This window comes from Stenella coeruleoalba (genome assembly GCF_951394435.1).
Source record: "Stenella coeruleoalba genome assembly, chromosome: 19".
NCBI lineage: Eukaryota > Metazoa > Chordata > Mammalia > Artiodactyla > Delphinidae > Stenella > Stenella coeruleoalba.
In genome coordinates, this window is record NC_137165.1 from 45,500,574 (window position 1) to 45,515,478 (window position 14,905).

At 49.2% G+C, this 14,905-nt stretch overlaps 1 protein-coding gene across 7 annotated transcripts in view; it reads left to right on the plus strand.

Moving 5' to 3' along the window:
• The first annotated feature begins 11,123 nt into the window (after positions 1-11,123).
• Positions 11,124-14,905, plus strand: part of TLK2 (tousled like kinase 2) — a 102,023-nt gene continuing 98,241 nt past the window's right edge. For 3 of the 7 annotated variants that reach the window (XM_079905970.1, XM_079905968.1, XM_079905972.1), the window contains exons 1-2: positions 11,124-11,591; positions 13,458-13,543. In XM_079905970.1, coding sequence (XP_079762096.1) covers positions 13,463-13,543 — 81 coding nt within the window. In that variant the 5' untranslated portion in view covers positions 11,124-11,591; positions 13,458-13,462. Of the gene's footprint in view, positions 11,592-11,693; positions 11,914-13,454; positions 13,544-14,905 lie in introns of those variants that run through there. The other 4 variants (XM_079905969.1, XM_079905973.1, XM_079905974.1 and 1 more) reach the window with 4 other exon arrangements.

Consider the following 14,905-nt stretch of genomic DNA (forward strand, 5'->3'; position numbering starts at 1 on the left):
ATGTCTCCTCTCCTGATCTGTTTCTGGATAGGCAGGGGGGCAAAGTCCCTTTTCCTCTTCTCCGTGACAGGGTGTCACACAGAGCTCCAGAGAGAAATGTCCACCAAGGAGCAGAGCTGGACCCAGGGCTCCTGAGCCTGTGACCTCCCTTGAGTTCAGTGCTCATGATGGGCAGTGGCTACTGTCGGGCACTGGGGTAGGAAGATGATTAGGAACGGATCCCAGAGACCCACACACAAACCACTAACCATAGTAAAACACAATAAATGCTCTTTTGCAGTAGGAATAAAGTGTTTCAGCTGCACAGGGAAAGAAGGGAGAGGGAAAAGCTTTGGTGGTTCTCAAAATGGTTCCCAGGCCCGCAGCAGGAGTGTCACCCAGAAGTTTTTAGAAACACAAATGCAGGCCCAGTCCAGACCCACAGAGTCAGAAGCCCTGGGGGTGAGGCCCAGCAAGGTGTGTTGGAAGACACCCCCCAGGCGATTCTGGTGTGAGCCAAAATTTGAGAGTTATGAGGGGGCTGGCAAACTGCCTGTTTTTGCAAATAAACTTTTAACTGGAACACGGCCACAGTCATTCAATTACGTATCATCTGTGGCTATCTTCCTGCCGTGCTGGCAGGGTGAGACTTGTAACAGACAACATGGCCTGCAAAACCTAAAATATTTACTGTCTGGGCTTTATGGGGGGTGGGGGACGGGGGAATTGCTGCCCCCAAGGAGGGGGGTGGAGACACCTGAATCCCCCTTCTGTGGCCGGTGCTGCTAGGGCCTCTGCAGTCATGCTTCAGTCAGCTCAGTGCTGGGACCCAGCTCTAGTCTGGGGACTTACTGAAAAGACTAAACAGTCCATTTGAAGTGTGAACAATATAAAGAAGCCCCCGGCTACTGAATCCCTGTTGTGCTCAGTGCTGTGCTTGATGCTTTAAGGGCCTAACTCCACCCTCTAAGATGGGCATTGTATCCCCCTTTTACAGATGTGGAAGGTGAGGCTGGGAAGATGAAGTAACCAGCTCAAGTTCACGGAGCCCAGGACAGGAGAGCTTGGACTGGACCCTGGGTCAGCTTTGCTCCCAGCTCAGGCTCTCTGCCTCACACCTACCACCTCTGTTTTCCCAATTATAAGATGGAAACTCCCTCAATGGACAACGGGGGCAGCTCTCAGGAATCTGTTAACGTAACAAGCACAATTTTCATACTTTTTCCACTGGGGAGATGAGTCACCAGGGGCTGGAGAACCCAACCCAGGCCTACATCCTGGAGGTGTCCAATCCTATGGGGAGCACGGCAAGGGGAGGGCAGGAGATGTAGGACCCACAAGGACACAGGACCAGCTCTCACCTGTTCTAGCCAAATGGGGCAGGTGGGAGCATGCAAATGCTGAATCAGTGCCAGGTGGGATGCAGCCTCTGGGCACTGTGACCACCAAAAGCCTCCCAGTGCAGCCCCTTCCCCACATTCCAATCCCACAGGTCCTTCTGTCCAGCTCCTGTGGAGATATGTATAAGGGGCGCCCCAGGGAAAAAGGACTTCGTAATTTAGGTGAGTCTTATATCTGTGGTAGAAGAAAAGAACCTATCAGGGTATTTCCTGCTCTGATACAGGAGTGGAACGGATCAGCTGATCAATAAGATACTAAGCCAGTAATCAGACTGGGGAACCTGTTACTATGTGATATTGCAACATCGATGCCAGTGATTGAAACAGCAAAAGTAAAATCTTGCCCTGCTACCGTTTAAGAAACGTGGGAGCTAAAACACCACTGTCTGGGTGGCTAAAACAGTGACCAAGAAAGTCTGTCCCCCACGCACACACGCAGCATCTATTTTGGCTTCCAAATATTTTGTTAGAATAGGAAGATAAAAAACATTCTTAACAGACAGAAGAGCTTGGTTTGTCAGGCAAAAGTTAAAACCTCTGAAGAAAGAAAGCATTTTGAGGAGAAGACTAGTGATAAACTGCTTTCTCTCGTCAAACAAATCAATGACATTTAATTATTTTCAACAAGCATCATTGGGGTGTCTTCTGCACGCCAGACACCACACTAATCTTACCGAACCTCGGTTACCTCATCCCATCCTCACATCAGCTCTAAAGGACAGGTCATGTGAGCAGCCCCATTTTACGGGGGGGCGGGAGGTTCAGGCGGAGGGGAGGACACGTGGCTGAGCGTCACCCAGCGTGCACGGCAGAGCTGAGTTTTGAACCCAGGGCTTGTGACTCTGCGTCTTATGTTCCTTTCAGAGCATCACATTTACTCTGCAACTAAAAACTAAATCTGGACAAAGCACAGGGAGACCGGGGAAACACAATAGCCAGAGTCTGTGGATGGCTTCACACTGAGGTAGTATTTATTAGGGCAGTGGTTCTTGGACCTGGTGGAACCACACTCCCATTGACAAGGGCTGCTGGGCTGCTGCGTGAATGGGCAGTGTAGGCTGCAGATCGTGTGCAGGGCCAGCTGTACTGTCACCGTCTTTCCCTGTTGCTTAAACTGTTGTTTTAGGGGAAACTTGCCTTGAAAGAATAATTCTGTTTTGCATTTACATGACACTTTTTTCCCCCTAAATTTCAGAAGACTTTTTTTTGTTGCTGTTGTTGTTGTTGTTGTTTTTGTTTTTGCGGTATGTGGGCCTCTCACTGTTGTGGCCTCTCCTGTTGCTGAGCACAGGCTCCGGACACACAGGCTCAGTGGCCATGGCTCACGGGCCCAGCCGCTCCACGGCATGTGGGATCTTCCCGGACCGGGGCACGAACCCGCGTCCCCTGCATCGGCAGGCAGACTCTCAACCACTGCGCCACCAGGGAAGCCCCAGAAGACTTTATTGTGTTAACTGACTTAATCCTTAGAGCAACGCTGAGAGGAGAATAGGTGTTAGTTCCCGGTTTGATAGAGGAGGAAGTTGAAGTAACTTTCTGAAAGTCTTATGCTAATGAATATTAAAGCAGAGTCTCAAACATGAGGCCTCACCAAGATACCTGCAAAGCCAGAGAACAAAACTTGGAAGACTCCACGGTGATGGAGGAGATCAGCTACCTACAAAGCAGCAATTTTGGCTAAAAATGGGTTATCCAAATTTCCAAGAAAATGTAAGCCTATATATATATATATATATATATATATATATATATATATATACATTGTGGTTTCAGAAGAGGAGAGTCCAAGAGAGGGGAGTCTAAAAAGCAGGGCTCTGGTGTAATTTCATGAGAGGGACAGACCCAGCGTCCTGTCCCTTTACAAGACAGGGCACTATTTCGAGGAATTGGGAACGGCAGCTGAACACAACTGTGCGCGGTGGAGCCATTAAGGCCATGCCCTTTCCCTTGCTCCTTGCTCAGAGGAGCCTTCCGAGCAGCTATCCTGGGATCAGCGTCTGTGGGTCAAATGTTGCCACTTGGCAGTCACATTCCCCTTTTGAAATGAACGAGTTGGCATCCAGGGCTGTGAACGAGTTGGCACACAGGGTTATGTACCATTCTCAGCATTTTGATGAGGTTCTTCCCAAATTGGATTAACTCTGGGACCAGGGGGACCTGAAGACCTGAGAACCAGATCCTGTGCAACGGTGAGTTTGGTAAGAGTCTTACCTAAGTGACTAACCAGCTGCCCACATCCACACCTTCAGAGGAGGTAGAAACTAATGGCCAGGGAGGAAAGCTGTGAAACACAATAAATATGGGGTAATGAAGCCAGAAGCCAGAAGCAGGTGACAGAAAGTTAGTGTTAACTGAAGCAAACTAAAGGAGCAGGTGGAACCTGGAGTCAGCCAGGAGGGGCAGGATTGAGCACTGCGCGCCCTGGCCCACGCTAACCCTGCCTGGTGGGGCAGAGGGCACCGGTCCTGGAGCCAGACCGCCTTTCAGAGAACTCCCTCACCTCCTCTCCACTGTCTCCTCCTCCTCTGTATGGTGGGCCTCCCTCAAGGTTGAAAGGATTAAAGGTAATAATGAACATGCTCTCATTCCAGTGCCTTCCCCATAAATGCTCAATAAATGCTTTTTGTTATAATCCCTGCCCTTTGGGATCAGGCATTAAACGCAGGCTCAAGACACTGAATCTCACTGCAGCATAAAGCACCTTATTATGTCGAAACCTTGGTGAAATTGTGGCCTACACCCATGCCCGGCTCAGCAGCAGGCATCTTCTCACCCTGTCGTGCAAGGCCCAGAAGGCCCAGAGAGACGCTGCAGTTTTGCCTGACAAGTCATCCTGCTGCAAACACGCTGGTCCTGGCCCCAGGCCATTTTCACTCACTGTTCTCTCTGCCTGGAAGGCTCTTCCCCCAGACGGTGACAAGGTTTGCACCTTTGTTTCAGACGTCACGTCACGTTATCAGAGGACAGCTGTCCCTGACCTACCTCCCTATATAAAGAAGCATCCCTGCCACCACTGGGGTCTAGCACTCTATCCTCGTACCCTGCTTTCTATTTCTCCATGACACTCAGCACCTCTGACATATAGTTTTGTGTTTTTTGTCTGTTTCTCTCACTGTCATGCACCTGAGAGCAAGGATTTGGTTTTGCTCTTTTTATTTTGTTTTTATCTTCCAGTTTTATTGAGATATAACTGACCTACAGCACTGTATACGTTTAAGGTGTACAGCATAATGACTTACGTACATCATGAAATGATTGTCACAATAAGTTTAGTGAACAGCCACCATCGCATATAGATACAAAATTAAAGAAGTAGAAGAAAATTGTTTTTCTTTTATAAAAATTTATTTATGGTATTTATTTTTGGCTGCGTTGGGTCTTCGTTGCTGCGCGTGGGCTTTCTCTAATTGCGGCGAGTTGGGGGCTACTCTTCGTTGCGGTGTGCGGGCTTCTCACTGCGGTGGCTTCTCTTGTTGCGGAGCACGGGCTCTAGGCGCACGGGCTCAGTAGTTGTGGCATGTGGACTCAGTAGTTGTGGCTCATGGGCTCTAGAGCACAGGCTCAGTAGTTGTGGCACGCGGGCTTAGTTGCTCCACGGCATGTGGGATCTTCCCGGACCAGGGCTCGAACCCGTGTCCCCTGCGTTGGCAGGCAGATTCTTAACCACTGCACCACCAAGGAAGCCCCCAAAATTGTTTTTCTTGTGATGAAATGGTCTTTCTTTTCAAACTGCCCTCCTCACTTATTTCTACTCAAAAGCCTAGCATGGTTGTCTCTTGAAACGGCCTGGAGGTTCTTCTCACTCTATCATGGAAAGGCAGCCACTTGCCAGCTCCGTATCATTATCACACATACGCAGAAGATAGGACACATTCCGTGCAATGCAGTAACATGTGGCCACACCTGCTAAGTGTCTGGTGAAAGTGTTCCAGGTAGAGGGATAGTAAGTGCAAAGGCCCTGAGGTGTGGGAGGAGGCCAGTGAGGCTGGAGTGGAGGTGCTGGGGATAAGGGTGTAAGAGAGGATGATTCCAGGGTTTTTGATATAAATAATGAAAGAATGGAAATGACATTTTCTAACATGAGTTAGGTAGGGGGAGGAGCAGGGTTTGGATGTAAGTTTTATGATGCTCTCAGGTTGGAAGCACCTGGCAGGAATCCGGCAGTAAGCCAGGTGCTTTACATACATTATCTCCATTGCACGGATAAGGAAATCGAGGCTCCAGAAGTCACGTGTCCTTGGGTCTCAGAACATGTATGTAGAAGGGCTGGGATTTGAATCCAAGCTGTTTCTGCAGGAGTTTGTCACCCTGAGAAGCACTGCTCACTGAAGAAAGAGCTGGGAGAGGACTGCTTGCCTGCAGTTGGAAGAGTCGAGTATTTTGCATAAGGTGAACTCAGATCTCCTTTCCAAATTCTGCAATACCAGGACACAGAAGGCCCTTCTGTAGTTGGACTGGTACGTTTAGGGCCAATAAGAGGAAGCACCACATCACAAGAGGGCTGGGGCTGCCATCCCTTTGGCCTCAGCAAGGTGGCTGGCAAATCCATTTCCACGGCTATTCAGGCTGTCACATGATGCCAAAACAGTGGAGTGAAATGTGGAAGATTCGACTGAGGTTATTATCATGGGTTACACTCCAATTTTTCATACTTTTAAAGACTTGCTCACTGTACTTAACAAAGCATTCACATAAAGCATTCACTAATGTAACAGACAAGCCTTCAGAGCATTGAAATCCAGTGTGGCCTGCAGACCCGCAGCAACAGCATCACCTGGGGCTGTCAGAAATGCAGACTCTCAGGCCCTATCCCAGACGCATTTTGGCAAGATGCCCAAGGGATACGTATGCTTGGTCCAATTTGCGAAGGCCTGGCCTAGAGCAAGGGTTGACTAACTGTTTCTGTAAAGGACCAGATACTAAACATTTTAGGCGTTGCCTGCCTGTCACAACTACTCAATTCTGCCATTTGTAGTGCAAAATCAGCCACAGACTGTATGTAAAGGAATTAGTGTGGCTGTGTTCTAATGAAACTTTACTAATGGACACCAAAATTAGTTAATGTAATTTTCACGTCACGAAATACTATTCTTCTTTTGATTTTCTTTCAGCCATTAAAAATAAAACTCGTTCTTAACTCAGAGGCTATACAATATCCATCTTCTGACTTGCCTTTCTGGGCTGACCATGCCCAAGGCCACTAGCCGAATGATCCCCTTCTGTCTTCTCTGTGGGCTTGGGCCCCCTTTCCCTCATGACCTGTGCCACTGTGTCTGAAGGTTGATTACTTAAGCCTAATATGAAAGGTCAATGGAAGAACTAAGATTTATAAAATACACTTTTGCCAGCTTCCACAAATGCAGTGTGTTTGCTGTTGTTCCCTATCTTGATGTCTTCTGAGAAAGACCAAAATGGAGGATTCAATAGCTCAGGGGAGGGGGCTTGTTACTTTTCAGGGGCATTTATTCTCTTTGCTCCTCTACTTGTTTCTTTTACATTTCAGCTGCTGGGAAGAAGGAACACACAATTCAGGGAAGACAAGTATTAAAAAGTAACATTTGGGGAGGGAGTTGAAAGAGGAAATTAAAGAAGGGAGGTACTCTCCAGGAGAATAAGAATATTGTTCCAGCATCACTGGGCTGCGGGGAAGAACGCATGACGATAAAGAGAGTAAAGTGTGTCAAGGAGACTTGCTCGGGAAAGCTTTCTGAAGCAAGCTGGGCAGAAGAAGGGTATGAAAAACATAGAGATAGGCAGAGAATCTTACGCAGGCTGAGATCTGAATTTATTTCGTCTATAGTGCACTTTCATGGCAACCAGATGCTTTTCCACTTTGTTAGAAATGGGGAGAAGGGAGGAAATAACACTGACCAAATGCCTACTGTATGTCAGGCACAGTTACAAGGCGTTTCCTATCACTATTTCAACTTTAATTAAAGCCACTCATGGGATTAGGTGTGCCGGCCAGTTTTCAGATGAGGAAACTGACAGGTGAAGAGACGGGGTTAGGACCTAGTTCATTCCAACCACCAGTGCCCTGACGTTCTACACTGCCCTGCCTACCAGAATTTATAGTGGAAATATTGCCTTCACAAAATTTGTTATTTCTTCTCACCATTAGAAACCCTCAATTCTCCAGGATGGGGGAAGAACATAAACAGACCAGATGACTTTTACATTTTTCTCTACTTACCCGCGCCCCCCCAAAATAAAATGTAATACTTTTTTTTTTTTTGTAATGCATTCTTTAAAGGGACATCAAGTCCTTTTTCTGTTATGAAGAAAATAGACCCACAAACAACTCAGTACATTGGCAGCCTGGTTTCCGAAGTTAAACTGTGTACTGCTAACCAATCTAATGACAAATGTCTACATCCTTGGTAGAAGTGTGGTTTGGGGACCATTTATTTAGGGATTACTCTGTCAGGCACACACCATTATCTCATTTCATCTTCCAACAGTCCTGTGAGGTTTTTAACACCATTTGATGGATAAAGAAACTGAGGCTTAGAGAAGTTAAATATCTTGCCTAAGGCCACACAGCTGGTAAGAGTCAGGGCCAAGATGAAAACCAGGGGGCTTGACTAGGAAGTTTGTCCTCTTAGCCACCACACTGCAGGCCCCTTCTGGAAAAGGTGCAGGTAAGGCCCCCTGCTCAGTAATATATGCCAGATGGTGGACATTAAGAAACACTGAAGAAGATGCTGGACATTCTTTAGTGTGGTACAGGTGAAAGGGCAAAAGAGTGCTAGAACTACTTTAGTTTTTCCCAGTGTCTTTCTCAAAACACCTCTCCCATGAGTACCTGAAACCACAAACCAGCCAACAAAAAACCAGGGTGGTGGTTCCGAACATCAAATAGGAAACCACTGAATACCCTGATCCCCCACCTGGAGATTGTCGTATGCCTATTGTACATTTTAGGCTCTAAGTAGTACTGAAATAAAGGATTCCACTTTAACCTAGTTTCCCGAGGTCCAGTGTACATCTACTCCCTTTAAAGCATTTAACCTATCGAGATGTGCAGAGCACAGCTTGGGGAACACCAGTGCCCTGGTCCTCTCTGTGACTATGAACATGAACCTGGAGAACTTGTCATACACTGAAGGCAGGAAGGACCAGATGATCAACGTGCACATCTAAATGAATCCATGTTTGAGCCTTCTGAAGCTGATGGGAATTGGGCCTTTGCATGGGGAGTGTCACCATTTGCCAGTCTATGACAAGTTGAGTCTCACAAAGTTGCCCTGTGAGCAAACACACTTTAATTAATTAATTATTTATTTCTGGGCACATGGCATGTGGGATCTTGGTTCCCCGACCAGGGATCAAACCCAAGCCCCCTGCATTGGAAGCACAGTCTTAACCACTGAACTGCCAGGGAAGTCCCAGTAAACACACTTTAAACTGGTTGGTTCATGAACCCAAGGTTAAATTACATTGTGAGAACCATCTGACAACAACAGAGCTTATTTTGAAATTATCCATCTATTTTTCTTTTTCCTTACTGTTGATATTTTCATTTATATGATGCTTATAAACAGAAGCACCTCATTTTTGTGGTAAGCAAATTCATTAAATTCCTTTGAGCAATTCCTGCTGGGATGAGTGTTAAACGTGGAGTGGGGCTGTGAACAGACCTATGGCAGTGTAAGTTCTTTGACATGCAGAGGAAAATGCACTAGGCAAAGTGAAACTAAAAATCTCATCTTTTCCTGTATTTCAGTAACTACTTTTATTTTTTAAAAAATAATTACCTCAGGGACTTCCCCAGTGGTCCAGTGGTTAACACTCCGTGCTCCCAATGCAGGGGGCACGAGTTTGATCCCTGGTCGGGGGAACTAAGATCTCCCATGTTGCATGGTGTGGCCAAAGAAAAAATTAAAAATTAGCTGAAAAAATAGAATCATAGCCTTATTATTATCTTATTATCCTCTAGTCCAAACTCCTTCACAGATGAGGTTGGCGAAACTTGAAAGGTTAGGTAACTGGTCCATGCAGCTTGTCTGTGAAAGAGCTGGCTGGAACTCAGCTCCAACTCTGTCCGGCGCTCTTCCTTTTAAACTCTTCTCATTTGAGACATTCCAGTGTCATTTTAAGGAGTTACTACTTTTTTGATCATTCGCTATAATGACAGAGCTTGCCTCACTTGCTTTTCGAGTTGTAGGGAAAGGTACTCTTGGTTCTCCTGCTCTCTTGATAGTCCTTCACTTTGCCCTTTTTCACCCTCGTCTGCCTGGAACTTGCTCTCCCCCTCCCCTTCAAACATTGTTATCTTTGGAAATATGTGCGTGCACAGGGCCCAACCTGGCTGGGTTCGAAGCAAGGTGACTCTTGGTTGAATGGAGTTTTTCCACAGTGCTTGAATTTGTCCAAGGCTTTGGAAGGCTGGGCAACTAACAAAAAGTAAACTGCCATCCTTTGCCCTTCCAGCAGGTTTGTGTTCCATTAATACAGGCTGAATTAAGAATAAGGAAGAAAGAAAGGCAGAAACTCCCCTTGAAGTACTTGCCTACCCCCTGGAAAAGTTCAAGGCTCTTGTTCATTATCTGAATTTTTCCCAAGTGATTTGCCTGTAGTCCTTAAGTCATCTTCAGACATCTGATCAAGGCAGCATCAAAGGAAAATAAAAAGTTGGGTATTTGAGTTTAAGTCAGTGTCCTGGCTCATAGAAGTCGGTGGAGAATGTGATTTTTTCTCTGGTGCTGGGTGATCAAAATGGGAGGCTTTTTCTGTGCAGGAAGCCCTCCTAGCTGCGGGAACTACTGCACCCTTTCACATTTCCCATTCCTCAGCAGACACTGAGGGGCAGGCCTGTTTTCTCCATTCTAGCCCTTACCCTCCGAGCCCCCTAAGTACCCAGGATGGCCTTGTTGTTAATCAAAGGTTGAAATGGAACCTCCCCCCGGGGGCACCGAGAGAGTCCCTTTGGGGCAGCATCCTGGTGGGGGTGGGGAGTCAGCCTTGATCCCAGAGGACCTCTTGTCCCTGGAGACGTCCTGCCAACCAGGTACGTGGAGGTGAAGCGCTGTCCGCTTTCCAAGGCGGCTTGGATTTGGGGAGTGGGAGGGTGAGTTTGGAGAGTGGCGGGGCGTGGGAGCCGGCCAACACGGGTGGGCACAGCCAACTCACTAACTGGGCGTCTCCGGGGAAGTTCGGGCGGGGTTCGCCGGCACACGGGCTTTCTTGCTCTAAAATCCATCCTGGGCAGAGCAACCCCACTTCTCACCCAAACTCGTGGAGACCAGGGATTAGGCTGGCGCAGGGTTCGACGAGGCGTATCGGGGAAGCGCCCGGCCCCGGCGGCGAGGCCCCTCTAGCTCCGGTCCGCGACCCAGGGCGCCGGCCCAACCTCCTCGGCTGGGGCCGGTCCCGCGGGGCGAGGGCCGATTTTACGTAGACGGCAGTGGGGTCTCCGGAGCTCCGAACGGGTCCGACCTCTCCTAGCGTCGCTGCGGGTCCGCCGGCGCCGCCCGTTCGCCCGCCCTCCTTCAGCCGCCCGGCAAGGCGGCGGCCTCCTCAGCCGGCGCGGGGTCCCCTGGTTAACCCCTGCCCGCCAGCCCGGCCGCTGATTGGAGGAGGCGGGGCGCCGGGGCAGCGGGGACCCCCCCACCTTCCTCGTCCCCTCCCCCTCCTCCCCCACTGTCGGCTCTTCCCCCACCCCCACTGGACCCCCCCCTGCCTCCCAGCCGTGCAAATCTCGCGAGGAAACACGCGGTTTCACTAGTGTGTTTACACCGATCACTACTAATCCGGACCGAACCGATCCGGATTAAGGGGCCGGAGGCGGGTCGTGGGCACCAGCGGTTCCGATCCCCCCCCCGCCCTCCACGCCGCACCCGAGTGGCCCCTAGCCGAGTGGGCCCCCACCTCCCGGCCGGGCCTGGGCCCTTCTGTGCCTCCCTTGGCCTTTGTCCGGCGCCAGGAGACCGGTCCCGCGCCCCCCGCGGCCGCCCGGGCCCGGGCCCGCGTCGGGCGCCTGGCTCTGTACGCGAGCCCGGGGATCTGCGGCCTCCGAGGCCCCCCTCCCCCGCCCGCCCTCTCGTGGAGCCCAGCGCCGGCGGCGGCTGCCCGGGCGGGGGGTTGCGGTGCTCAGGAGAGGCCCCGGCTCCGCCCCGGGCCTGCCCAGGGGGAGAGCAGAGCGGTCCGCAGCCGGGTCGGGTCGGGGCCCCTCCCGGGAGGAGCGTGGAGCGGCGGCAGCGGCGGCGGCAGGTGAGAGGCTGAGCCCCGAGCGGGGGAGGGCGCCGGGCCTGGGGCATTAACCATCCGGGCGACCCCCTCGGCTGAGAAGGCTGCGGCCCGGGCCCACACGGGGGCCGGCGCGGGGCCGCACCTCCTCGGCTCTGAGGCGGGAGGGGCTTTCCGAGGGCTGCGGGTCGCTGAGGGGCCGGGCCGAAGATGGGGGAGGCCCAGGCGGCCCCGGCCTGGGAGTGGGGCCGGCGGCCGGCGGGGAGAGGGGGGCGCCCGGGCAGCTGGAGGCCCCGGCAGCTTCCCGGGCGCCCCCGAGAGCTGGCCCGCCCTCCCTCCGTGACAGGTGGGCCTGGAGTTGGGGAAAGTTTGGAGCCGGCGGGAGGCGAGGGGCGCCGGGACCAGGCCCCATCGGTCCTGCTTCCTGGCTGTGGGCTACAGGGAGGATCCCAGTCTAAGGCCCCGCTGGAATGGAACAGAGTGGATCTTTCCTTAACATGAGTTGACATTAAATGGAATAACCGCTGGGGCGTCATTTTCCGGGCCAGGCCTGAGGATGGAGGTTTAGGAAACGTGACGAGAGACCCTGGGTCTTGAAGGGAGGTTGCAACCTCTGCCATACTGGCCTCGATTAGGGCAGGGCGAGACGCGAGGAAGGCCACTTAGGGAAACACTGGCTCAATCTCTTTTCTTCTTCTTTTTTTCTTTCCTTTTTCTTTTTTAAGATGCCTTTCTACCCTTCCGAGAATTTCCTAATTCCCTCTCTAACCTGCACTTGTCTGTGTGGGTGAAACTTTAATTTGCCACCCTTTCATTCCCCTTTGCCCCAGGCTCTCAATCCAGGAAGGGAAATGAAACTGGAGGACTTTGTAGGGGTTGTTACTGGAAATTGTGGAGGTGTTAGATTGCAGAGGAGCATGTTTCATTCATGTTTTCAGTGAACTTTTAAATCATGCCAATCATTCCAATAACTATTTAATAATATGTTCAAAGGGGTTCTATGTAATGGTATATGCACCTCTTCTACTTTTAATATTGGGGAGGTTTCCAGTGGGTTCTGCAAGAGTTGATCTCTTGCAAATGATGGAGGTATTTGCTGAGAGTAGCCTGTGCATTAATTGGTCGTGGAAGGAGTTTAAAAATGGTGTCCTCCTGCCCCTCCCTGCTTGGAAGGAGTGCTAAAAGCAGATGTCTAGAGAAACCTACTTGCTCCAGGGAGTGGCAGAGAAAGATTTTGTAAAGGGATGGTTATGGAGCTATACTAATTTCCTGAGTGAATGCCGGTTGATGGTTTTACCATGGGTTCTCTATTAAATTTGAAGTAATTCCATTTTTCATGAGCTACTATCTGGTCCTTAGAGCAAGGAGGCATATAATAGCATTATTTTAAGTTACTAGTAGCTTCTGATTCATGCTGTATTTTTTTTTTTTTTGGCTGCATTGGGTCTTAGTTGCTGCGTGTGGGCTTTCTCTAGTTGTGGTGAGCAGGGGGTTACTCATTGCAGTGGCTTCTCTTGTTGCGGAGCACGGGCTCTGGGCGCGTGGGCTTCAGTAGTTGTGGCACACAGGCTCAGTAGTTGTGGCGCACGGGCTTAGTTGCTCCGTGGTATGTCGGATCTTCGCGGACCAGGGCTCGAACCCGTGTCCCCTGCATTGGCAGGCGGATTCTTAACCACTGCTCAGAAGAGGACTTTTGAGCCACTTTATAACTTTAAATGTATTACTGTTTGGTGCAGCACATTGTAGTTTATTACTTGTATGCCATATTTATTTGAGGTTTACCTGTATGTGACCGTTTGGTGAAATAATTACTCTGAGTTTTGTTATATCTAAAAATTGGTTCCTCATGTTTTAGCTTTTATGGTCTCACAGGTACTTTTTCTTTTTCAGTAGAAATGATGGAAGAATTGCATAGCCTGGACCCCCGACGGCAGGAATTATTAGAGGCCAGGTTTACTGGAGTTGGTGTTAGTAAGGTGAGTAAAATGATGATAACAAACACTGATTATAATCTAATGTAAACACATTTAAAAACAAAGAGCAATTTGGGTGGATCATACAGATACACTGAAGGGGGAGACAATTTGGCTTACGGTTCCAGTGAACTTTTAAATCCTACCAGTTGTTCCAGTCATTTAACAGTATGCTTGCTTGAAGGTACTCTCTATGGGAGGATATACTTCTTTTTACCCTCTAATATGGGAGAGGTTTCCCATGGGTCTGTTGCAAGGATATTAACAGGATGTGTATGTAGATTCTATGCCACATTTTGTCAAAGCTCAGTCACTCAGAAAAAACTGTTAATGCAAAGGTATTGGCATAGCTTCATTACGCTAGACTTTCTGGATAGTTATGTGTAGAGTTTTGAAAAATCTGCCTCTGCTAAGTCTGTTAGTCCTCCAAATCTGCAGTTCAGCAGATTCCTCCTGGTTGTACCCCCAGACTGCTTTTTCTCTCCTTCTATTTTTCCTTCTTGTTCATTCTTTATTTTGTTCCAGGAGCATAAAATAAGATCAGGCCTCATTAATGGGCGGGTGTTAAGTTAAGCAGTGTTATGGCTTCCTGTGCAATCGTATATACCTGCTACCTCACCCCTCTACTCTCATAGGATGGCTTTAGTACAAAATGTAAAACATATTTATGATTTTAATACAATATATAAAATATATTTATGATGTTTTATTTAAAATTTTCACCAATCCAAGATGTTGCTTCCTTGGACTTGAGACTCGAGAATTTTTGATCTTTGACTTCATGTGATACATTCCTTCCTGTGCTTTTCAAGAAATCTTATTTCTAATGGTGACTTAGATCTTAGTCTCATGCTTTGGTCAGTAGCTTCTTATTTTTTATTTATATATTTATTTAGGCTGTGTTGGGTCTTTGTTGCTGCACGCGGGCTTTCTCTAGTTGCCGCAAGCGAGGGTTACTCTTTGTTGCGGTGCACGGGCTTCTCATTGCGGTGGCTTCTCTTGTTGCGGAGCACGGGCTCTAGGCATGCGGGCTGCAGTAGTTGTGGCACTTGGGCGCAGTAGTTGTGGCTCGTGGGCTCTAGAGCGCAGACTCAGTAGTTGTGGCACATGGGCTTAGTTGCTCCGCGGCATGTGGGATCTTCCTGAACCAGGGCTCGAACACATGTCCCCTGCATTAGCAAGCGGGTTCTTAACCACTGCGCCACTAGGGAAGACCCAGTAGCTTCTTAAAGGAGAAGGTGTTTGTCAGGGTTTAGTTGGAAAAACTGGCTGCTTTGAGGAGTCTCATAATTTTGGTGAGCTGGAATAGCCTGATAGTTTTTGTTCATTCAGCAGCTACTGAGTACCTGCTCCATACTAGGCATT